At 37.0% G+C, this 23627-nt stretch overlaps 3 protein-coding genes across 3 annotated transcripts in view; 1 reads left to right on the top strand and 2 right to left on the bottom strand.

The window, feature by feature from the left end:
* Positions 1-941: 941 nt before the first annotated feature.
* On the bottom strand, positions 942-6445 carry LOC124167150. Its single transcript, XM_046544956.1, has 4 exons — positions 6314-6445; positions 1918-2001; positions 1109-1497; positions 942-1065 (listed from the first exon to the last, which is right to left on the bottom strand). Exons 1-3 carry the CDS (start codon positions 6356-6358, stop codon positions 1270-1272), a joined length of 357 nt encoding a protein of 118 aa, XP_046400912.1. The 5' UTR covers positions 6359-6445; the 3' UTR covers positions 942-1065; positions 1109-1269.
* A 20-nt stretch (positions 6446-6465) lies between these two features.
* LOC124167149 (protein phosphatase inhibitor 2-like) lies at positions 6466-13760 on the top strand. Its single transcript, XM_046544955.1, has 4 exons — positions 6466-6623; positions 6851-7030; positions 7150-7253; positions 10669-13760. The coding sequence occupies exons 1-4, from the start codon at positions 6541-6543 to the stop codon at positions 10860-10862; spliced, it is 561 nt and encodes a 186-aa protein (XP_046400911.1). The 5' UTR covers positions 6466-6540; the 3' UTR covers positions 10863-13760.
* A 1883-nt stretch (positions 13761-15643) lies between these two features.
* LOC124167147 (DNA repair endonuclease XPF) overlaps positions 15644-23627 on the bottom strand; it is a 30825-nt gene continuing 22841 nt past the window's right edge. Inside the window, exons 13-16 of the mRNA XM_046544951.1 lie at positions 21749-21889; positions 20500-20610; positions 19593-19688; positions 15644-15959 (exon numbers count right to left, since the gene is read on the bottom strand). Coding sequence (XP_046400907.1) covers positions 15810-15959; positions 19593-19688; positions 20500-20610; positions 21749-21889 — 498 coding nt within the window. The 3' untranslated portion in view covers positions 15644-15809. The remainder of the gene's footprint in view (positions 15960-19592; positions 19689-20499; positions 20611-21748; positions 21890-23627) is intronic.

The following is a 23627-nucleotide window of genomic DNA, read 5'->3' as shown; positions in this document are numbered from 1 at the left end:
AAGGACTCCTCAGCAGATGCTTTGTGAGTAATAGGCACAAGAGAAAAAAAAATTGGGGAAGGTGATGCCCCAAAAGCCCTCTCCTCGAAGCTATTTGCCGAAGGCTAAGGCTGGTTGGGATTGATAGGGTCAAGAATGCTTTTTCAGCCATTTTTATGATGCAATTCTATACTCTGTCCCACTACAACCCTGGGTCTCGGTTGAAGTTGTTACAAGCTGGTAAGATTTTTGTGGCTTCATGAGTGATTCCATCTCAGAACCTCTTTGAGTGGCAAAAGCAATTTTGTTTAGTCCCATCGTATGATATGATCACAGTTAATGGAGTGCTCTGTGACAGCCAACAATGTATTGGCTGACACAACCAAAAATGACGTTGTTGTTCCTATATTTTTGTTTATGCTCATTTCTCCAATGCACAACTTTTCACACTTGTAAGAGGCCTGAAATACCCCTATAATCTTTAGTCTAAGCAAGAAAAATATTTGGCATACACCAGGCACACAGCCACAATTTTCTTTTGAGGGGTCTAAGTCCAATACAAGTCCACCAATTTCTTAAAATGGATCACTTTATTGACCAATTTATATGAAATTGAGATATGCATCTTATCAACAACTTAAGTTTTTACACAAATGATCACAGACTAACTTTGTGTCTAGAGGATTGCACTCTTGTCTTTTTGGGAGAGCTGATCAAACTTCGGGGGGTGCTTACGTCCCTATAGCAACCTACCCGGCTCAATGCCAAGCCATTAAGAATCTTAATTTCATTTTCATGCCGCTATAATTAGCAAAACATCATTTTCTATAATAAAAAAAGATAATGATCCACAGCGAGAATCTTAGAGGTAAATACATATGTAATTATTAAATAAATAGCAGCTTGAGCTTTGCACAGAGATGTTCACTACTCTTCCATTTGAGGAGAATATGAAATATCAATTTAGTAATTGTAGGTAATATTTTATTTCATAAAGTGGAGTATAATGAGCTATGAGAGAAACTGAGATCAAATGATTTTCAAAATCTGAATATTACAGCATAATTTATTGTAGAAAAAGGATTGGTGTTATAATTCAAGATGATAGGTTAATTTTCAGAGGAGATTGGTAATATAATTCAAGATGATAGGTTAATTTTCAGAGGATTTAGCCACAAAAATTTAACTTTCAAGTGAAGTGAAATGCCACTGTAGTACAAATGAGTACAGAATTTTGTTTTGTGGCTCGGAGAAACAAAGAAACCAGAAGAAAATGCTTCTCAAATAATATCATTTTCCACCTTTTTTCCCATTTTGCTTTTCTCCTGTTTCGCCACATTGTGGCACCTCCGTGGGAGCGTCGTCGGGGGGAGGGGCCCGACACCCTTCTTCATCTTCAATCACTCTGCATTGGATTTTCCTTTCATCTTCATTACCGTTATCTTTCTGTCTCCCACACATTGGTTGACTACCAGGAGGTGGTGGCTCCAGAGTACATACCTCAGATCTTCTAGGACACTTTTAGTAACAATAGAATCAAATACTGCTCTATATCCAGCAAATTATTTTAAAATAGTTCACGAAAATATTACCACAAAGAAAATTACATTGGGGAATGTTTCAAGTCAGCATTAGTCAGGTGGATATCCATCACTTTCAATGTGCTAGTGTTTTACTGATTTCCCATAAACTTCATTGAAAGTGATGTCCCCTGCCTTCATTAACCCCATAATACCGCAACACAAGGGTCTTCTGTACATGAAAGGTTTTGCAAATTTTGCTAGCTTAAAAGTAAAAATACAATTGTAAAATGTTCATATGAATTCAGCAGGGAAAAACTAGGAACTAGTTAACAACAAAAGATGCCTACTGAGCAACTTACCTAGCTTATACGTATGGACAAATAAATGATTTGATTTTCTTTCATAGAACACTCACCTGTTTAGCTGCAGTATGCTCTATATGAGGTCCTAGATCACATTGCCCTGGGTCTTCCTTAATTGCAACATTTTCTAATGGTTTCTAGAATAAATTTAGGTTGAGTAAATAAAATTTTCCCTTTTTTTATACCATTCTTATCTTATGCGTAAGTACAGTAGAGTCCCACTTACACTATACTCGCCCTACCCTTCATAGGGAGGACCACATCGCTGACTCTTAGGTGCATCATAATTATTCTTAACCAACTAAAACGAACATAACGAAAAAAAATAAAAGATAAATAAAACACGTAAAAAAACATTTCAGCAAAACATTCTTGTTGTCGCTTGAATTTTGATGCACCTGGAATGTTTTGTCATTCCCCTTAAGTTTGTTATTTGTTGCTACAGTGTGCAAAATATTTTGTCTCAGTTGCAAACAAACTGCCATGTCGTTTGTTACCATAAATAAATTAACAATTGTAGTGAGGAGGTGACAATAGTAGCGAGGGACGCGAGAGAAAACTAACGGGAGTCGTGAGTTGAGAGAGCTACGAAAAAGACGTGTTTTGAAAGACCGGCAGAAAAGAAAGGAGGGGACGCAAAGGAAAAAGGAGGCGCCCCCAAGAGAGAACTGATAGAAGAAAGGATGCGTAACTAAAAACGGTGAAGAGAGTTTGAGAGAGGTATCGTGGAGGAAGATATCCGGCAGTGAATGGAGTTGTGGAGCACTGAACCATCCGGCAGTGTTCGAGTGGAGTCATGGAGCAGTGAACCCGATAAGTGGGACTTAAATCATTATTATTAACACACAAGGAAAAGGGGAAGAGTTAAAAGCCCATTGAAATAGAAAGGGAAGTTAAGCAATCTATTTGTCATAATGTCCGATTGTAAATTAGGCTCAATCAGTCTTCCTTTATGATGTTTTGAATACAAAAGGGTAAAAGTGATTCTGTGCATATTATTTCATTATTGTGTTTCCACACCCTAAGGCAGCGGTTCCCAAACTTTTTCTTTCTGCGACCCATTTTAGCCCATAGGTTTTAGCCGCGACCCCCTAAAAATGGTTGTCTAAGTTTAAGTACATAGTTCACTTTATTATTCGTATACATCTCTCGACCCCTTTCCGAACGGCCCGCGACTCCCCTGGGGGTCGCGACCCCCAGTTTGGGAACCGCTGCCCTAAGGTAACACGAAACAAAAAAATAGATGGCAAGTAGTGTTACACGGTACTGATTTGATTACGCAGATATTCGGATTAAACATGTTCAGATTAACTGGACTCTACCGTATATCAAATATTGAATATTCAAAATCATGTATCATCCATCAGGAACAGTTGTAGAAAAGACTGGAGGCAAAGGAGAGATTTAAAAGTGAAGAGTAAAAAGCTATGAAAAAGGGAACCGAGAAAGAAAATTGACACAAGGAGATATGAACATGCACTAGCTCACTCAACTGCCTCCCATATTTGCTCTGATGAACAAGTTTCGTTGGAAAAAAATTTGCAAACATGAGTGCGTGCGTGCCAGAGATCTCCATGGAAACTTGTTCCCCAGAGAAATTCTGTGAGGTGAGTAAGTCAACGAGTGTGAATTTATCCCTTCCCCAAATCACTATAGTAACAAGTTCTTGGGTGTTATATTAAATAGAAATGTCTCCTGGGAGGAACACGTACGTAATCTCTGTGGCAAGTTGAATTCTGATAAATGCGATGGTGGTTGGCGTAACATGGTGAAACTCCTTCATGATGCACAAAGGTTAAGAAAAGACTTCGCTGTTTCACAAAATAAAATATATTTGCGACCGGTTTCGATACAGCATATCATCATCTGGCAATTACAAGTATCAGTACATAGAATTTATACCCTTGAAGGCGTTAGAGGGGCGGTAGAGTGGAGGTGGAGAAAGGGGGGAACTTCGGAGTACCCATTATTGGATGCAATTAGTTTGATTGTGTTTAGCTCCTTCATCCTGTTGTAATTCGACAATGGAAACAATCATAGTCTGTGAAGCATACAATGTATTGCTGATAGTTTGTGAGAGAAGTGGTGTCGTGAATTACGGTGTATTATTTGGTGGAGGGGGGGTAAGGGAAGGGAAGGTAGGTTTGGGAAGTACGTCGCTGATGGGTCACTGCACGGGTTAGCCGAGGGTTGGTGTATGATGACGAAATACGGGGAGGGGTGTTATGAAGTGGTGAGTGGCATCCGTAATGGTTTCTCAGAAAAAACATTGAAAAGTGGTGAATGGTGAGAATACAACTGCTCGTTAACTAATGTTATGTTGGGTAAGGTTTGGCCCACTAAAATTTTCAACTGCTCGAGTGCGTCAAACCTTGGGCCGTTGTTTTCTTTATGTAGGATTGTCGGTTCGAAATCGCTTGTGTGGTCGGAATCCAAGTTGAATTCTATTTGCTTCCTCATTAGAAGGATCAGGAATTCTGTCAGTATTGATGTTATACTTTCAATTTATTATGGTGAATTTTATTCTCTGGTCGTCTACAGTATCTTGTTCTGGGGCTCCTCTCCTCACTGTGATTCAATTTTAAAAACACAAAAACGTGTAATACGACTAATTTGTAATGCTCCCTATCATGCACCCTGCCTCTCTCTTTTCAAAAAACTTAGTACTCTGACCATACCTTGTGTCTATATCGCTATCTTCTAAGTCTATTTACTTTGAGAAACATAAACCAGTACATGACCAATGACAATTTCCACTGTTATCAAACTAGGACCTGTAGAGATCTACACCAATCTTTTATCAGGACCTTAAACACTGCTCAAGGTCCTAAACATGTATGGGCCTGTTGATTTTCAACTGGCTCCCTCCTGACATCAAAAATCAAAAGAACACAATGATGTTCAAGAGGAAATTGTTGATGTTTCTAAAAAATTATCAGTTTTATTCTATCAAGGAGTTTACAAACTCAAAATTTGTTTCCTGATCGCGTTCAAACTTAGATTATGTTTCTCTCCTGTTTTATATGTCCAATGTTCGACCTTAGTGATTGTAATATGTAATCCCTGGTAATAATTGACGTGCCTTATTTCATGTGTACATAACTCACTGTTCTGTAAAATGATCTCTAAGCAAATAAAGAGTGTTATTATTATTACTATAGTGCATGTTTGTGTCATCTTGCGCCAATTTTATTTTTCTTCCTCGCTTTTCATAACCTTTAGTTTTTCATATTAAAATCACTTCCCTTTTCCTTCCTAATCCTCATTTCTTTAACCCTTCACTTATCCACAAAAGATTATGCCTTGGAGAAATAATTTCACTTATTATTCACAAATGTAAAGTGAAATTTCCTTTTTGAAGGGATTATTACACAAACAAATGCTTTCATTGAGCAAAAGTACAAAATTAAGAGCCTTTAATGTATTATTATAACATTTTTATGGATGGGTTAGTTAAGATCTTTAGATGTAGGTATTGGTGGAACCTATTATAGGTTCCACCAATTCCAAAGTTTAAAACCAGAATGGGAACCAATTGCCACCAGGTGATGTTGGCTATTGAACTGTTCAAATATCTTTATCTGGATACTAAGACTGAAAGAAATCTTTGTCTAACAAATGACTATTGGCCAATCATAAATATAATCACAGCAATACATTAGACAAATGACAGTGTTAACTGCTTGCTATCCGGACAAATTTTAAATAACAAAAATCCGACGATCCATATGACAGGACATTCAATTTTCAATTGCATCAAAGGAATTGACAGGACAATCAAAATTTTCAATTGGAATGCGCATTTCTTCCATCAGGACACATAATGGACTATGAGATAATTATAAGATATCATAAATGAGAATTATGAAGGACCCCTTACATAAGGGTAAATATGAATATGGAAATGTAGTGATAAATACAACACATGTGAGCAGAAAATAAATAAAAGTGGGAATGAAGATTAGGGAATTCTTTTCTTGAAAAAGCTATACCTTTTATTCTGGAGAGTATCTCCAATTTCAAAGACCCAAAGATTTCTGAGCATTCATTAAAGTCAATCGTATAATTTGATCAGCAGGAGAGAGAATTCATTAAAGGAGTGAAAGATTTTTTTAATTATGACCGACACTCATTACTAAGACGTAAAAATAACAATCTACAACCCAAAGAGCACATTTCGAGTAATGAAAATTTCAAAGTTAACGACACGATCATAGTTATTGGCTTTTTTTAATCAAAACCAATCAGTTCTCTGTAGTTACGTGCTAAGTCACATTGTCGAATACAACCATAAAGGGGGATTCCAATGATTAAACCGCAAAATTGATGTTGCTACTAAATGTCTTGTAGGATACAAGCAACAACAATGATGAAACGGGCCATTTCTTTTGATCACAACCTATAATCCTTCCAATAAGATTAAAAAGGAAATATTCTTTTCTTATTCACCTCTGCATCTTCAGGTGGAGCGCAGATATTCTTTGCTTTCGACATTCTGTCAGATTCGGTCGTTCAAAATCTTCAAATTTGTCGGGATAACTTTAAACACCGTCTTTTGTCTATTGTATCGCTGTGATTCGATCGTTGATTGGCCAATAGCCAATTGCTTTGGTTTTCCCACAAACCATCACTATTATTTCGGCAGTGATAATGGTTATCGATGACAGTATTTAAGAATGGCAGAAAATTTAGCGAAAAGGCCTTCTAAGGGTATTCTGAAAACTTCATCTAGTTTCGAAAAGTCGGATGTACCGAAACCGTGAGTAAACTTATGTCATTGTCTCATTTTCTCTCTATTGGAACCTGTCAAGTATTTGTTTGCTCACCGACTGTAAATCACTCTCAACGGTGTGCTCATTATTAATGTAAATAAAAATATAGCTATACTTCCTTGTAATCAGCTTTATGCAAAGCCAAATTTGGATTTGTAGTGGTCAAGGTTGTAAATGTCATTCATAAGTGGAATCGGGGGTGTGTTTACTTTAGGAAATACAAGGAGACAAAATGGGATGAAATTAACATCTTAGCCACGTTACATCCTGCGGATAAAGACTATGGTCATACGAAAATCGATGAACCAAAGACTCCGTACAATTATTGGGAAGACGGAGAAACTCACTCGGGTGATGAGGCTGATGCGTTGGATGCAGATGTTTTAGCTGAAAGGTATGAATTGTTTATTGAACACTCACAATACAATAGAACCGCACTTGATTTAGAAAATATAACGACTGGATCATGTATCCTCACTAATTTAAACTGTTGTTTTCGTTACCTTACTTCAGAATCCAACGCGGAGCTAACATGCCCCCCAAAATCATGATGCAGGAGGAAATAGACGAAGAAGAAGAGCCTGAAGAGGAAGAAGAATTGGACGAGGAGGAAAGAGGTAACTTTTAAAATCGATCACTAAAGTAGCATGCTTACAGACTATCTCCATTGCACTGAGTAACTTAGTCTTTGAAATAGTGTGTTTCTTTTAAGGATTTGACTGTGGTAATAGTTTGATATTTGATTTGCCGAGTACCTCAGATGTCCCTCGCGATGGGGATTTTATCATAAATCCAGTATTTTCATTGTACATTGCTATTTTTAGGCTATTTGGTGGAGAATATGATTGGTGAACGCAATTTCTAGTACTAAATTATGTAAGAATATCAACAATAATGCAAATTTTGTAAAATATGCAGATATAATCAAACTGATAAAAATATGGACTGTATTTCATGTGAGAAATACGGATGTGTAAATCCACAAATTTGTGTGGGCTCCTACAGCTGTCTTCCGGCTTGTCGTTTAAGCAAAGTAGAGTACAGCTCAAATATGTATGGATGCTTTTTTGATAATAACCTTATATCAGACAGGGGCGTAGCTAGGAATTAAGGGTGGGGGGGGGGGGGGTTTTAGGTGCAACTAATACCGGGGTGTGTGGGGGTATGGAATACTCACCAGGATAAGTTGTAGGTGCGAGATCAATAAATTGCTGAATTTTAAGATAAATGGTTCAAAATGGTGACTTAACGGCTTTCTAAGGGCTATTTTATTAATCCTTACTCTATTGTTAGTAATATCAATCAAATTAAGTAAAATGGATTAAACTTAAAAATTTCTCTGAGCTTTGTGGGGAGGTGTTATCCCCCTAAACCCCCCCTTGCTGCGCTACTGATATCAGACACATCTGAACTTGAAAATTATCATAAAAATAAAATCTTGACCTCAGAGAGGCTCTTTTTTGGTTGTTTACAAATTAATGTGGTTACTAAAGTTGAAATATGTTTGTGATAGAAAAAATGGGGGAGAAAAAGGTATTTGTCCGAAGAAGACTCAGACACACTCACTCACATAGGTTTGTTAAGATTTCTCTTGTGTCAGTGACCACAATCATACAATAAAATACAATATTAAAGAATAAATTCACACTCACCCACTCCAATGCACATCTTGCTGATTTGTTCCGAAGAACAAATTTCTGCAGAGGTCTCAGACACCTACAATGTCCTATAATCTGGTGAATTGAAAAGAAAAGTTGATGCATTCTTACTAGATTTTAAGAAAGATTTTTGCACAGTACCTCTCGACAAACTTTTTAGACAAATTACAGTCATGCGGGTTGAAAGAAACAGTTGTAAACTGGATACGCAACTTTCTGAGCAATTGTAAGCCAATAGTTCTTGACAGCTCTCATGTGAATAGTTAAAGTTACATCAGTTATCTTACAACAGTGGCATAACTAGGAATATATCTTGGGAGGGGTATGGGGTGGCCTAGGGTGGCGACCCCTCCCTCCCCGAGGCAAAATCTGGTAAAATTTTTGAAAAATGACATGCCTGGAAATACATTTCACATCATTTTGGCACTAAAATTGAACTTTAAGCAGATGCAGTTATTTTACGTCAAAACTAGGCAATAGTTGTTAATAATTTTTTTATATCTCCGAGGCTCTGTGGGAGGAATCTATCCCCTCAACCCCCCCCCCCCCAATAGTTACGCCACTGTCTCACAAGGGTCTGCTCCCTTTAGTTCATTATTTACATTAATGACCTCTGCTTAAACTTCAATGACTTTGCCGAACGGATAGGTGGGGGAATTGTTTTTCCCCCGAGCAATAAAGGACTTAAATAACTAAACTGCTAGGGTTAATTTCTTAATTTTGTCGGAGCTTTTCCTTTACACTTGTGTCCTAATACCCCCTGCCATGTGTTTGTTGAGGCAAATTGTGGGGTAATATGTACATGTAGAAATGCATGCAGGTTTGCAAAGATTTCGCTTATGCTATTGACCACACACATACAAAAGAACTATCAGGAGTAAAAACAAAATACACCAGGTCATAAGGTCACTCATGCTACTCGTTTATTTGTCAAGTAATAATTTCCATGGGGGTCTCAAGTGCACTCATACTCAGGTTTGCTAAGCTTAACACATTGCGTACCGGGGTAAGCTAATGTTTAGAATATAACTTTACCCAATCAAGCGTTATGATGCATCAATTCATTATGAATAACGAACAACAACTGAGAACGTACTGACGAATACGTATTGTACGCTTTAAAATTGTTTAGGTTGACGCGCTTAAATGACGAGAATCTTAGTCATCCGTCCAGAACGTTCGGGAAAAAAATGACGAGAATTCTCGCCATCCGTACGCAATGTGTTAATCTTACGCTAGGACTGTCATTCACACTGGGATGAAGAAAGTGGTTTGGAAAGGGGTGTAAAAGTACCCAAGAATAAATTCCTGAAATCTGGCGATTCATCTGCCCTGCAGACCTTCATGAAAGAGAATTTTCAAGCTTTGAATTATTGTCAAAGCCGAGTAATTGATGCAGACTAAGGTTTGAGTTAATTGGTCAATGTCTGGGAGGGGCGGGAGGTTGACAGCCTATAATTGTTGGTGTGACAGAAGAAGGGAAGATAAGATGTTGAAATTCTTCTCCTTGTTTCTCTTCCTAAATTTTTAATCCCTGCAAGTATGTGGATTTTTAACTGGATCCATAACCTTGTTGATGTATGAAAGTAAAGATTTGCCAATAGGAGCTGATCCATTAATGTTGCATTCTAAATATTGTGATATTGATTACAATCTGAGATGATTACAGCTATTGTTGCTGCAGTAGAGCCTTGATTGTATGCCATTCAATTAAGTTACTATCCATTTGATTATCTGCCCATTACTTTCAAATTTACACTACCTAAACACTAGCATATTCTCCTTTTCCTTCCATCTTCTCATCTCCCCTTTCATACCCAATAGAAACAATAAAATAAGAGAGGCACCGTATTTCTCCGAATGTAGTCCCCCCCCCTAATTTTGAGGCTTGACTTTCAGGAAAAAATTAAAAAAATGTGTTTGAATATAGTCCTCCCTTTACTTTTACCGTGAACATTTTTGGAGTAAAAGGGGGGACTATATTCAGACAAATACGGTATTTTGCCGAATCAATAGGAATGGGAGTTTGATTTTCCCTGGGACTGGATTAAATAATTTCTCAGTGGAACTTTGTTAGAGCATTTCTATATTTTTTGTGTACGGCTGGTATCCCAACCACATAGAGGCTGCTTGCGGGGTAGAATATTGATGTACCCTTTCCCACCTCAAAACAACTAGTTTTTGAATGGAATGGGTACAAAATATACATTGGAAAGCAGACCTCAGGAACCAAACTTAAATATTCCCAATAGAATTTTCGTGAACCCCTGTCTTTCGAATATCTCTTTTGGATTTTGCTTCGATTGGGATGGATATTTGAACCTGTTCTGTGTTGTCAAATTCATCATTACAGTTCTCTTAACTCATTTTTCAGCCAAACGAATCCTTTTTGATATCAAGCGGAAAGCCCATTACAATGAGTTCCACGCCATCAAGCTTGCTAGAAAGCTAATGGAAAGGGATGAGTCTGAGGAAGAAGATGAAGATAGTGAAGCAAATCAGGAGCAGGGCGCGGGGGTGAATGAACATAACGAAGAGAAGCCTTCGTCTTCCTCCACGACAGACTGACTCATGCCACAGGGTAGTGCATCATGAACACTGATAATTTTGAAGTGACTTCAATTTTCAAGACTGAAGCGATGAAGCAGACTTGCTCATTTCTCTTTAATATCCTAAGCTATTTACACAACATGCCTGAGTGATTATAGGAATGGGAAGGTTTCCAAATTGACAAGAGGAAAACAATGCACACCTTTGTTTATGCTGTACCTTGACGTTTGTATTCCCTCCCCATGTTGAATACTAAATGGAGTAGAGCTGCAGCTTAAAGTCATTTCCGTGTTAAAAGCCGTAGTAATAACCCAATAATAATTTGCTTTGCCTAAAACTAGATGGAATTGTGTAATAAAACTTTTTAGGAAAGCATAATTATGTAAATATTCTTGTACAGTGTCTTTGCAGGAATTTTTGCTGGCTTGTGTACTGTCATTGGTATGCTCTAATTTTTAGCTGTACATTACAGCAGTTTCTTTCTAAATTCAATAAATGTCCATGTTATTTTAATAGGAACATATTGTATTTAGAAATAGAAATATTTTGTTGTAACATCAATATTTATTTTCTGAATATAGAAATAAAATGATTAAGTAATTGTGCAGCATTTATTTGGTTTGATTGTTATTTTTTGTTAGTTCATTGATTATTAAAATCTTTGTAGTATGATTTTTTGGGCACTGTAAGCAGATTCATTTGTACATGTTTTATTTTGTGCTGTTATGATCGCTTGCTATTGTAGTTGCGAAATGAGTGTTCATTATCCATATATTGTTTCTGTATCACTGTTAATGAATTACCATGTAGCCTTATCACCATAGGTTATATAGTGTGTGTACGTATGCCTGTGAACCAACTCATTCAATAGCTGAAACATGACTGTGATTTACTATGCTTCATCCTTCTCTTAGAGCTTGGGAAGATGTACACATGACACTTTACGGAAGCCCTCCTATTTCGAAGCTAAATTTCATTAGTTCCGTCCTTCGAACCTGCCTATACATTCTAAAGTAAGCTGATTAGCCCTTAATAACCCTGCTCTTTTTTTACTCTACTTCAAATTAATTCTCCAGGCCCTCAGCTTTGCATGGTAATGGTACACAATGATATTTTGATAAGACTTTTAATGAACTCTACAAGCTATGCACATATGCAATACCATCCATACAACCATCAAGTCTCCAATGGCATTTAATCCATGTTGTCTGCTTTCCTTTTTATTCTGGCACTGAGCAGCTAAGAATACCCTGTGTCCACAACTGGCAGATCCAGGGAAAGAGAAATCCCCCCACAAACATGGGCGTAGCCAGGGTATTTGGGGGCCATACAATGACCCACCCTCCTGGGGTCCCCCACCCCAATTCAAAGAGCTTTCTTCCCCCATATTGGGGGATATTTCCCCCAATTCCCCGTGTTTCCCCACCCAGAAATTTTATATAGATCATCTTTATGGACCTTAAATGAAGAGCCTAATTTCTGATGAAATTTTTTAAGAATACTGCAGAGCTGTGAATCAGATTTTCATAGGGTTTCAGCAGTGTGTGTGCGTGTCCATATTCTCCAACATTTTAGGTTCAACACATTTCTCATCACAGGGAATGATGCGTTCCTCGTTGTCATTCCCTGATGATGAGGAATGTGTCGAACTTAAAAACATGGAAGAAAATGGACTCTCCAAACCACCCGGAAACCCAGAGAAAAGCTTATTCAGCCTATTTTCCGGTAAAGAAACAGATCTTTCTTTCTGCAGAACCCTGCTTTAAGATTCTACAAAAGATCGCAGCTGATTTTCCCCATGCTTTTTAATATTTGTAATTTCACTGGTTTTGGCTACATATCCATGTGTAATAAATTTTTGTAATTATTATAATCCACCATATTTCAGATTGACCCTGATGCTCTTTACCCCAATTCCTTATCTGTAAAAGATGCAGATTTTACATTCGATGGAATTCACTTCACGATCTGTCCCCAGAATGGATAAATATCGTAAAGGGTGGGTCTACTGCGCTGACGGGAGTTGCCAGTGCTGTGTGAAGCAGGGCAACCATAATTTTGATTCATCTAGTTTTCCTGGGTGGGCATGGACCTCTCTGGCTACACCTATGCCCAAAGCCAAGAAAAGCTTTATGCTGAATACGTCAGCACCTACCTTGATTGTATAGCTGTGCCATATTAGCTGATGTTTCAAAACAATCAAGCATAATCCCCAGAGTCGAGTTTTTGTATCTTCTTTTCCAACAGGATGATGCTCGATTGTCGTGTTGAAACATAAGCTGCAATGTGCTTTGATTTTTTGGGGGAGGGGAGCAAGTTCTACCGATTAAATTTGCCCGGATCTGTCTTTGTTGTGCAATGTGTTTGTATACCGAGTGTAATTAACCCTTACACTCTCATTGCAATCTCTGTTTTCACTCCCAGAAAGCACAAGCCTGGTTCAAAAACAGTGTTTGGAAGAGAAGACAAATTATTTTGTTTACATAGAATGCTAATTAATCAAGGAGGAATACCATTGTGATAAACATTAATATGATCTTTAGTATAAAAGTGAAATTTAAATTGGGTTAAACTTGGGGCTGATACATCAGTACTTTGAGCATGTAAGGGTTAAAAATAATGCTTTATTACGGCTACGCACATTGTCACAAAGTGGTATGCTGCATTTCCTGATCTAAATTACTTTGATACATTGCTTCAAATGCATTTTATGTTTTAACAACAACTACTGCACTGGGTGAGGGTAACCATTTCAACTGTAACAATATGTGATAGTATATGCTAAGAGAAGACAGTGAAGCATTTTGCTGAGAGTAGTTGTTTTAAATTATTTTTCATGCAAATTGTGTTGCATACATGGATGGCAGCTAATGTACCTAGATAACTTAAAGTGAATAAACTTTCTTACAGCAATAATTTGTGAAGCTTACAATTTATGATATGCAGCATGAAAAATGCAACAGACTATTTCCTGATGCTTATTTCTCATGGTCTGTGCTTGATTCAGAATGCGAGATGGGTAAAAATCCATTGCCTCCACCTAATGGACGTTAAAATCAATTAATCTCGGTAGGCAAATGAAGAATTGAACTCCATATTTAGCTCTCTCCTATTTTTTCACCTTTAAATAAATGTTTAATTTTTTTGCATAATTTTCAAATAACCAAGGCCATAATCCTGCTTTTGTCTGCCTGCCTTTTTTTGTTTTTTTTTCACAACTACTGAGTCATTTTGAGATTAATCCTGACTTTCCGTCTAATATGACTTCTATGCTGGACGCTTGTACAGTGAGACTTCAATTGAATGACCTCCGGTTCAGAAGGGCAGAAGTGGGTTTGATAAGTGTAAATAGATGAATTTCTACACCTCTGAATTGCACAACCTTCAGAAGTACTAAGCAAAAAGCTTAACCATGCGAGTCTATTTACATGTGATTCAATCTTGGTTGTACGTACAATGCTGCTTATCTGCTGACGGACATTCTCATGTATCCCATAGAATAGGCCTTCAGTAAACTCGCTATAGCTAAGTCTTCAATTGAGCATTATTTTAAGCAGCCTAGTTTCATTTCTGCTTTAATTAATCCAATTGTTTTGTTTAATTATGTTTTACATTTAGTGATTTAGGGTGCAATACTTTTATTTTACCAAAAAGCGCAGGTACCAGCAAGATACGGTCTATTTTCTGCATTTACACCAAAGAAGCGTGCAAACTTACTCCTTTGTTTAATTTTTGAAATAATAATAAATATCAATATTGTCCAAGACTGCAAAATAGAGAATACATAGTCGTAGAATATAGTAAAGAATTTTTTGATTAAATTTTGTTTTCATTCTGTAGATTTCTCATGTATATGACAATTTCTCTTTGGAGTGCTGTGCAACTGAGGTTCCACTGCATACAATGTAGCCATTTTTGACTTTTTTTTTGAGGAAGTCAATTTGGAGAGAGTGCCCTTGGTGGTATACCAATACACTACATCCCAGGGAGAACACACCAAGGTCAAAAAGACGTCTAATAGGTAATGATATGGTCAATGGTTTTACTTTGGTTTTGAAAAGGAAAAAAATAACCAGCAAAAATGATGAGCAAAAGTTGTTTGAATAGTTTGCTTAGCAGTTCTAGGACATTCTGGAATCCATTTTCATAAAGATTACTCATTAATTCAAAATATATTTACTTCATCATTAACGTGGTCTATGTTTGGTTTTGAAATGGTCTATAAGAGGTCGAAAAGAAGTCAAAACACATCATTTAGATGGTCAGAAAATCCTCTCCATCTCATATTAATAATACGTATTCCCTATAAATTTGCCCTGTGCAGGAAAGTTGCCAGAGTATATTAGGGTCTCAGATCATATTTTTTTTCAAAATAAGTTACATATTGTTGACCACTGCCGCTATGGCACCTCTGACTAACTAGATGTTAGCTGCCTCCAATATTCAAGGTTCAATGAGTTTAATTTCGGATCCCCACTCCCACTTTATCATGCTCAATAAAGCAGTTCATTTCCTCCCCACATCCTTGGTTACGATTCTTGGTTCCCTTAAAATTTTTGTCTCCCAATAATTTCTTGGGGAACAAAGCGCTGCAAATAAAAAGTAACTTTGCATGCAGTCACATTAAAAATTATTCGGCTAAGCCGGGCTTCTAATCTAGATAGTAGTTCAGGCATGTTCCCAGTTACATCACCAAGCCCTCATCAATTACATGAATATTGGAAGCAATAAAACTTTGAGTCGCTGAAAAGACATGAGAATGATTGGGAATTTTTATGACTAACATAAAAAATCAGGAATAAATAAGAATATGCTTCATTTCACACACCATCTAAATAACCATTTACACATTTTTTTTCATTGTTTCAGAAAAATATAGATCATTTCATTGTGAATACAATGTACAGTATCTACACAGAATAAAAAACCCGTTTAATGGGTTGACTCCATTGAATTGAGCAAAATTCACCTCGCTCTGCCCCTTCCGCGGAACGGCCTTTTGCCGCCTTTGCGATTCACCGTCGGCCCATTTTTTTCCGGCTGAAGAAGATTATGTAAACCTTTCCATAATGCCTCTCCACTCTTCATGTTGCCCAGAATATCACCAAGTTCAGCCTATAATAAAACAGGATTCAAATTATCAAATGATAGAAAACAACAGGGTGGTTTCCTTCATCAAAGAAAACGAAAGGCATTGATTGCGATTCGTTACCCACCATTAGTGTATTCATAATATACAAATTATTTTGTTTTAGAAATACCGGGTTAGACGAATGGCATTGGTCCATTTTTATCCTCATTTGAAAAGGGACAGATTGGCGCCCATACGATGCCACTCCACGTGACGTCACAGGGACCTAGTTTCTATACGAGAAGATAGGAGTTAAACGTCGTCTGAGGTTACCAATGCATGCATGAGGCGCAGAGCTCAGGGAAACATGTCTTAACAATCACTTATTAAAACTGGCTAAGGTCGGAAAGTTTTCCTCGTTTGATAAGTTATTAATAATCCTTATTTAAGCCAAGCGCTACCAGCCAGCAGGGTAATAGGCTAGCCGCTAGCAGCCTGCGTCGTATCAGCGCTAAGCCTCGCCTCAAGGTCACCTCGCAGGGCGGGAGGGGGAACCAGAAATACGTCACGCGGAGAGACTTCCCGACATTCATACTTAAGCGTCGCGTTTTCGCGCGCTTGAAAATTTTCACTTTTCATTTAATCGCGAAAAATAGATATCGTCATTTAAAAATCTAAAAGCGTGAAATACGTACTCCAGGAGTAATAATCTTTCGATTTAGGCAATAAAAAAATAATAGGAAACCACCCTATTAAAGCTCATTCTTTCAAAACATGAATACATACACAACAATTTTCTTAGAAACAATGCTAAGGGAAAGATTATGCAGGAAATCCTAAACAACTTCATGGATGTGAAAAAAAAACTGTTTGAAACTATGGTGCACACATTCAGTGAACTGAATGTTTTTTTTTTACTGAGGTGGTTTATTTCCATATGAACCGTTATTTTCTACTAAATCTTTTTTTTTATAATGAACCATTCAATAATTCAAAGAATCCAATTACATTTATCAGAATATTTCCACAGAAGGTGGGAATAGCAAACAACTGGCAATACAGAAATGAGTACAGTCGGATCCGGATTTAAGGTCTTTGCATTTAACGTTTTTCCGCATTTAGCGTTTATTTTTTTGGGTCCCGATTCATTCCCTATTAGGACAATGTAAAAATTATCCGTATTTAGTGTTTCCGCATTTTGCATTTTTCCGCATTTATGGTCGTAAAAATTTGTCCCGCTCAAGATTTTTTTGCCCGATTTAACGTTTTTTCATGACGGTTCATCCAAATTTTCGAATTTATGCTCATCAACAAAAACAGTCTCATGAAAGTTTACCAAGAGTCGATAGAATCTACCGGGGAACGCTTCTTCAACTGCTTTCTTCCACGAGCGCAGCGCTGCGACCTTCACTCGCAGGTTGGGTGATTTGTCTTCTCGTAACGTTTCGCTCCCCTTCTGATCCAAACACCAGACACTTTTTGTATCAGATCCGATCTAATGGAGCAAAGTCATCCCTTAATAACCTCGAAATACCTTATCCTTCACTTCTTGAACTTGACTTCGATGATACGTGACGACTGATGACACGAGTTATCCTCCAAGGGCCGCTACAATAATGGTTTTCTCGTTATGTTTTCAATTGATGGCTTATGCCCCTTTCAACTCTACTCCCTACGGGCAGTCGATTATTAGCCCAATATTTTTTCAGTCGGCTACTTTCTCTGTTCAAAAGAGGAGGCCCAATATCAATTGCGCAGTTCACGAGAAGATTCTTTCTATAATTCATTCCAAGGTCAGTTTCCATGGAGGAACAGCGAAAGAACAGAGGAAGTGTTTCCCCTGTCATGACCGTGAGTGAGAGCATTCTTTCCCTACGGAGCAACATTATTTTACATCGTAATTTAGATATCCCGGAGCCAATTTATCAACATGCGGCTGGTTGAAATCGCTGTCGATTCAAAAATATTTATCTGGTGCTAATTAATGCCAAAAGAGAATGACAATCGGAGTTTTGACGAACTATCACGGTCCATGACTCTAAATAAATCGCTGATGCTGGAAAAAAAAATCACCGCATACTCACGGTAGAATAGATGAGCGCGGAAAAATACGAAAATCCGGCAGGTATCCCTTGGTGGTTGACTTCGACATCATAACCCTGACGAAATTGCCAAACTCCAGAGGCACTGACAATTTTTCGGATGAAATCCAGTTCTGTTGAGGATTAAACCTTTTCTCTTATCAGAGTTTAGCTAATCGTTATTCAAGGTACAACCAAATTTTATTAAAAGCTGCCGAGAAACAAGGCGAGTCGGAGTCAAGGTGATCAGCGCGCCGCGTAAGCAACTTCTCCCGGCTCCATTCGACCTGCATAAGACCGTGGATATATGACAACGAATCTGGTGTTATCATCGAGTTGAATCACCATCGACTTGTACGCATACTAAAATAAGATTCTACTTTTTTGGATGACCTCGAAATCCAAAATGTGCGCATAGGAGGCTTTTTAAAGGCTCATAAATCCCTTGTTTCGCCGAGGCAACAGAAAACGTTAAGTTGGCAAAATTCCAGAAAACCTCCCTTTTACTAGATATTCGGTAGTTGAGAATTCGGGGTTAGCGATCTTCTACTGTTCCTTTATTTCACTTATTCCTCATGATTTTTCGAGTACCTACTTACACCTTTTCTTATTATATTAGAAATGCTATAGTCACCTACATGTCACTTTTACAGAAAAAATTCTAAATTTCATCGAGACCACTGAAATATGCATAAAAATGGAATCACTAATGTCCATAATAATAATCTGTGTGGGAATGCTTTTAAGTTGATGTTTATTAGAATTTTCTTAAAATATTTCATTAAAACAATTGTCATCCTCTCATTACTTATTTTTACTACCCATTTTTTTAGCTGATTACTGAAAAGTATTATCCAACCTTCATAGGGCAGAGAACATTTCATTAAAGAATTTTTTGCTGCATTCAGCACCTTTTAGTTACTTAAAATAATATTTTTTATTCATAAAAAGCCATTCCAATCATTACAGACCCTAAAACCTAAAAAAAATGGCAGGTCCTCATTTAGTGTTTTTCCGCATTTAGTGTTTTAAATTTTGTCCCCCCTGAAAAACCTTAAATCAGGATTCTACTGTATTTTGATATATATTACCAATGTAAATGTTCAGAAACTTATTGAAATAAAGAAGAAAGTGTGGTGGTTCAAAACCTTCAGAGGGAAAAACCTAGGTGAACCTGTGTACTGTTTCGATCAACTAAACCAGTTTTTTTTCCAATGAACCTTTAATCAGGTACATAATTTTCTATTCCTATGAAGTTGTCCAATTCCGTGAACACAGTATATTTAAAGGCAGACTATGCATATCCTTACCATAAAAATAGTAGCTTGTCTTACTAAGCTCCCAACATTCCCTCCTCTTTCTTCAAAAGCAATTGTGTACACAACACTAATAATTGACACGGGTGAAAAATTTTACTATAGATGCCAATAAAAGTCCCAAGTAAACTAACATCACCATTGTATTTTAAAAGGCATATTTTTCCATTTCACTACAACGTAAATATGATTAGATACACAGAAATTACGTAGGCGAAAAATGATAACAGTCTGAATCAATTCATAGAAGGTGGTAGTTTTTAATCAAATGTTTCATTACCTGGGTGAGAGTAAGAAGATGATCCAAAGATTTTCCTTTACTCAAAATGAAATGAAGATTCTTGGAGGTTATTCCTGGTAATTTGGCCACCAAATCCTGTAAAGAATGATAAAAAAATTAGAAAGAGAATAACCAGTTGGCTATGACAAAATACATTATTATTCAACACATGTGCCAAAATGTTTACTTCTTCCAATAATTCCATATTTCCAATTATGTATTCAATTACAGCACAGATATCAACAGCATATTGTTGGCTAAGTTCTAACAACACGTATCTTAAAATTTGGCCAGTTTGAGTTAATGCTGCTAATACTGTTGATAAAAAATAAAATTCAAGCAAAAAATCAACTCTTTGTTTGCAAATGTATGCTTCTTTTTCAGTTTTATGTATTATTTAATTTCCACAAATGTGGCGCGGAGTGTAATATAGGAAGTGATGGAATAAAGATAAGCCTGAAAGTAAAGTCCATTTCAGTGCCCTAACCCACAATTCCTCATCGAACTGTGGACACACCACGGATCCCTACATCACCAGACTCTCTTCCCCAGTTCCACCAAATGTGAGACTATTACATAAAATGCCAAAGGTTATTGGAGCTGTTTTTGTAACAACGTGGCAATCAAATAAACTGTCGATTGACTGTAGAAGTTGTAACTCTAAATTGATGATTGGCACTAATGAAGCCAACAACATTCATGAAATTGACCTGCTGCTTTTGCTTAAGTTTCATTGTGGCCTTCTCAATGTTAAATTTAAATGAAAATTGCATCCTTCGTAATAAAAAAATCATATTTTTAGCCCAATGCAAATTGACATTTCCTCAACCTCTGCAAGAAATGTCCTCTTAATACTGAATGAGTGAAAGGATGAATTAACCATGGGGAACGCAAGCTTCAATTTCACCTCAATTCCAGAGTTAAACTTGACAGGAGCAGAACTGGAGGTCATCTTCGAAGCACCATCGTCCAGGCCAATTACAGCCGCTTCTTCTGCATTAGGTTCTTCCCTCCCTTGCTGTTGAAGCAAAAGAAATACATAAAAATTACCTCACTATCTTCCTACATAGACATTAATATCAAAGACAGTAAAATTTGAAAGAACATTAAAAAATAGGTAAACTCTGGTATGATGCTGTTTCTACCTGATCTTCTGATCAAATTTTGTTTCATCTGAATAAGAAAACTTTAATGAGCAATCGAAAAAACTGGTGAAAACCTGGGCCAGGAAGTGAACTACAAATACTTTAAGAGTGATAAGTAGACCGTAAGGGAAATATTATTTATTTTAACAATTACATGCAATAACAAAATAAAAATGCATAACACAGTATATACCCCTGTTAGAATCAAGGGCCTGAGAATAAAAATTCAACAGCTTATGGTCCACAGACGCCTGCCCAGAATAACAGATATAATTTAGTACTACCATAGAAAGAAATCCTTAACAAGCAATTAAAAAAATTGACAAAATCCTGGGCCAGAAAAAGACACATATATTCCATTAAAGTGATAATAAGACTATATGGGATACATTATTTATTTTGTCTAAATTTAATATGCATACGTTGAATTTGGCCCCGATAAATATTTTACTGAAGTATCTCTGAGTGTGCTGATTGTTGATGTAATTTCCTTGTGCCCAGCATTAGAACTTGCTATTCTCACGTTCATATCACCTTTTTTAGCCTAGCGTTTCATTTTAACCCTATTACTGCCAGCCCATTTCAAGTGGGATGTACCAAGACTATTTTCCGGAATTAGCAATATTTCAGATTTAAAAATTTTTCAGCTACTTAATTTTATTTAATCCGTCTAGATTTTTTTCCCTATTCTTAAGATATATTTACATCTTATAACCATTGATAGATTATGGGGGTTTACATAAATTACAGCCGTTGAAAAGGCCACAATCACGAAAAAAAAGTGAAATAATTCAGGCTGATAAATCGGCCCCTGGCGGTTTTCGCTCAACCAGCGAGGGCCGATATATCGGCCAGGTGACCATATAAGGGTTAAACAGCAATAACATAAGTAAAGAAATTCAGAGAAGGTATTTGTTACAATGTGAAGTACAATCAACCTGTATTAAATCAAAGTTTAACTGTAGATGTACACACAGAATTACATATTTCCATAAATAATGACTTACATACCTTCAGTTCTTCAAATAATTCTGCCGTAGCATATGGTGAAGGAGACCAAACAAGACGCAGCCGTGGAAAGTGAAGAGTGAGGAGTTGGAGTTTGGATGCGACATCTGTATTTCGACCATCCATGGACACATAAAATTTTCCCTGTAAAAAGCCACAAGCCAAGACAAAATTTTAACGAGGACCTAGTCAAAAATAATATCTTTTAACAGTCCTAGAGGAACTGTACGAGATAAAACAATTAAATCTTTCATAGAGATAAACAAAAAAAAGCTTTTTCTCCACATTATACAAGAATAAATCACAAATAACTTCTGCCTATAATGTTAACTTCCATCTTTCAAAAAACACTCGTAATCCCTCACAATAATAGGGTGGTTTACTATTATTTTTTTATTGCCTAACTCGAAAGATTATTACTCCTGGAGTACGTATTTCACGCTTTTATATTTTTAAATGACAATATCTATTTTTCGCAATTAAACGAAGAGTGAAAATTTTCAAGCATGCAAAAACGCGACGGCTAGCATGAATGCTGGGAAAACTCCATGTGACGTCGTTCTGGTATTGCGTATTTCATAATTCTTTCATCATTCTACAGCACGCCCTATATATAGTCAGCTTGCTCAAATAATTTCACACTCCTACACTCCTATCACTAGATGCAGCAGAGTATGCCAGATATTTATGCATATAATCAGTGCCGTAATTAAGCCGGTATGGCGTACTCCCTAAAATCCAAACTCGTTATAAGCGTACCGGCTAAACTACCTTTTTCAATCTGTAAAAAAGAGCCCTGACTGTAAATTGTCCAATTGATTTCAGAAGGAATAATCGTAAATGATTAATTACTTGTTCAGAGTTATCTCGCAGCACAACTTGGAACTAATGTAAGAGTTGGAGTTCGACATTTCTATCACGCTCGAATGTATAATACATGTTCAGCTGTTGGCAAATTTTGGTGAGTACTGACTAAAATTTTTTCCCAACTACAGCACAGCACATAATGCTGCGCACCACACTCTGATATATGTACTTGACAGCTGTCCAATAAATCAGGGCAGTAACAAAAGAAAAAATGCAACACAGAATCCTGTTGAATCAAGGGCCAGAGAATAAAAATTCATCAACTTATGTTCCCGCAAGCAACATAGAATTTTGAGTCATCTAAAGTGCATGCACCATTGTGAGTGGATGAAATTATTGCAAATACAATTTCTGAAATCTATTACACTAGAACAGGGGTCTCCAATTTACTAGGCCACGAGGGCCACATTCCAAGTTCTGAATAGTCCTGTGGGCCGGATAGCAAATTTGCCGATTACTGAAGTATCCGATTCCAACGAACAGTTGGAGGCGACTTTGACGTGCAGTACAGCGCTGCAATGCTCCTAGTGGCGTCTTACAGAGTTAAACGAGCGAGAATCGCAGGCTACTTGAAACGAGTGCGCAGGCCAGATGAAAGTACTCCGCAGGCCTTATTTTGGAGACCCCTGCACTAGAATAATCTCACCACCCTCTAAATATATCAACATGAATGGCTGTGGAATGATTATTTATCATATCAGCAATAACCACATGTTTTACATGGGAGTGATTGTTTTTATTCTCAAGAGCCCATACTATTTAGAACTTCCATTGTACGTACTTAGCACTTCCACAGAGGATTTATACATGGTGTACCAGATATAAATAGAAAATTTTTTATCTTCTCAGTATTTCTATAATGACATATAGTGCATAGAAAGAATCGTATGGTTTTGATAACTGATAATTTACTTCAGTAACAATTACATTACACCATTTAAAATGAAATAAAATTTGCATGTCAATGAACATGTGCTTTACCGCTGATAAAAGTTTGAAACCTCATCATAAGATG

Source organism: Ischnura elegans, chromosome 10 (genome assembly GCF_921293095.1).
Source record: "Ischnura elegans chromosome 10, ioIscEleg1.1, whole genome shotgun sequence".
Lineage (NCBI taxonomy): Eukaryota > Metazoa > Arthropoda > Insecta > Odonata > Coenagrionidae > Ischnura > Ischnura elegans.
Note: the sequence above shows the minus strand (reverse complement) of the source record. Positions and strands in the feature narration are given on the sequence as shown.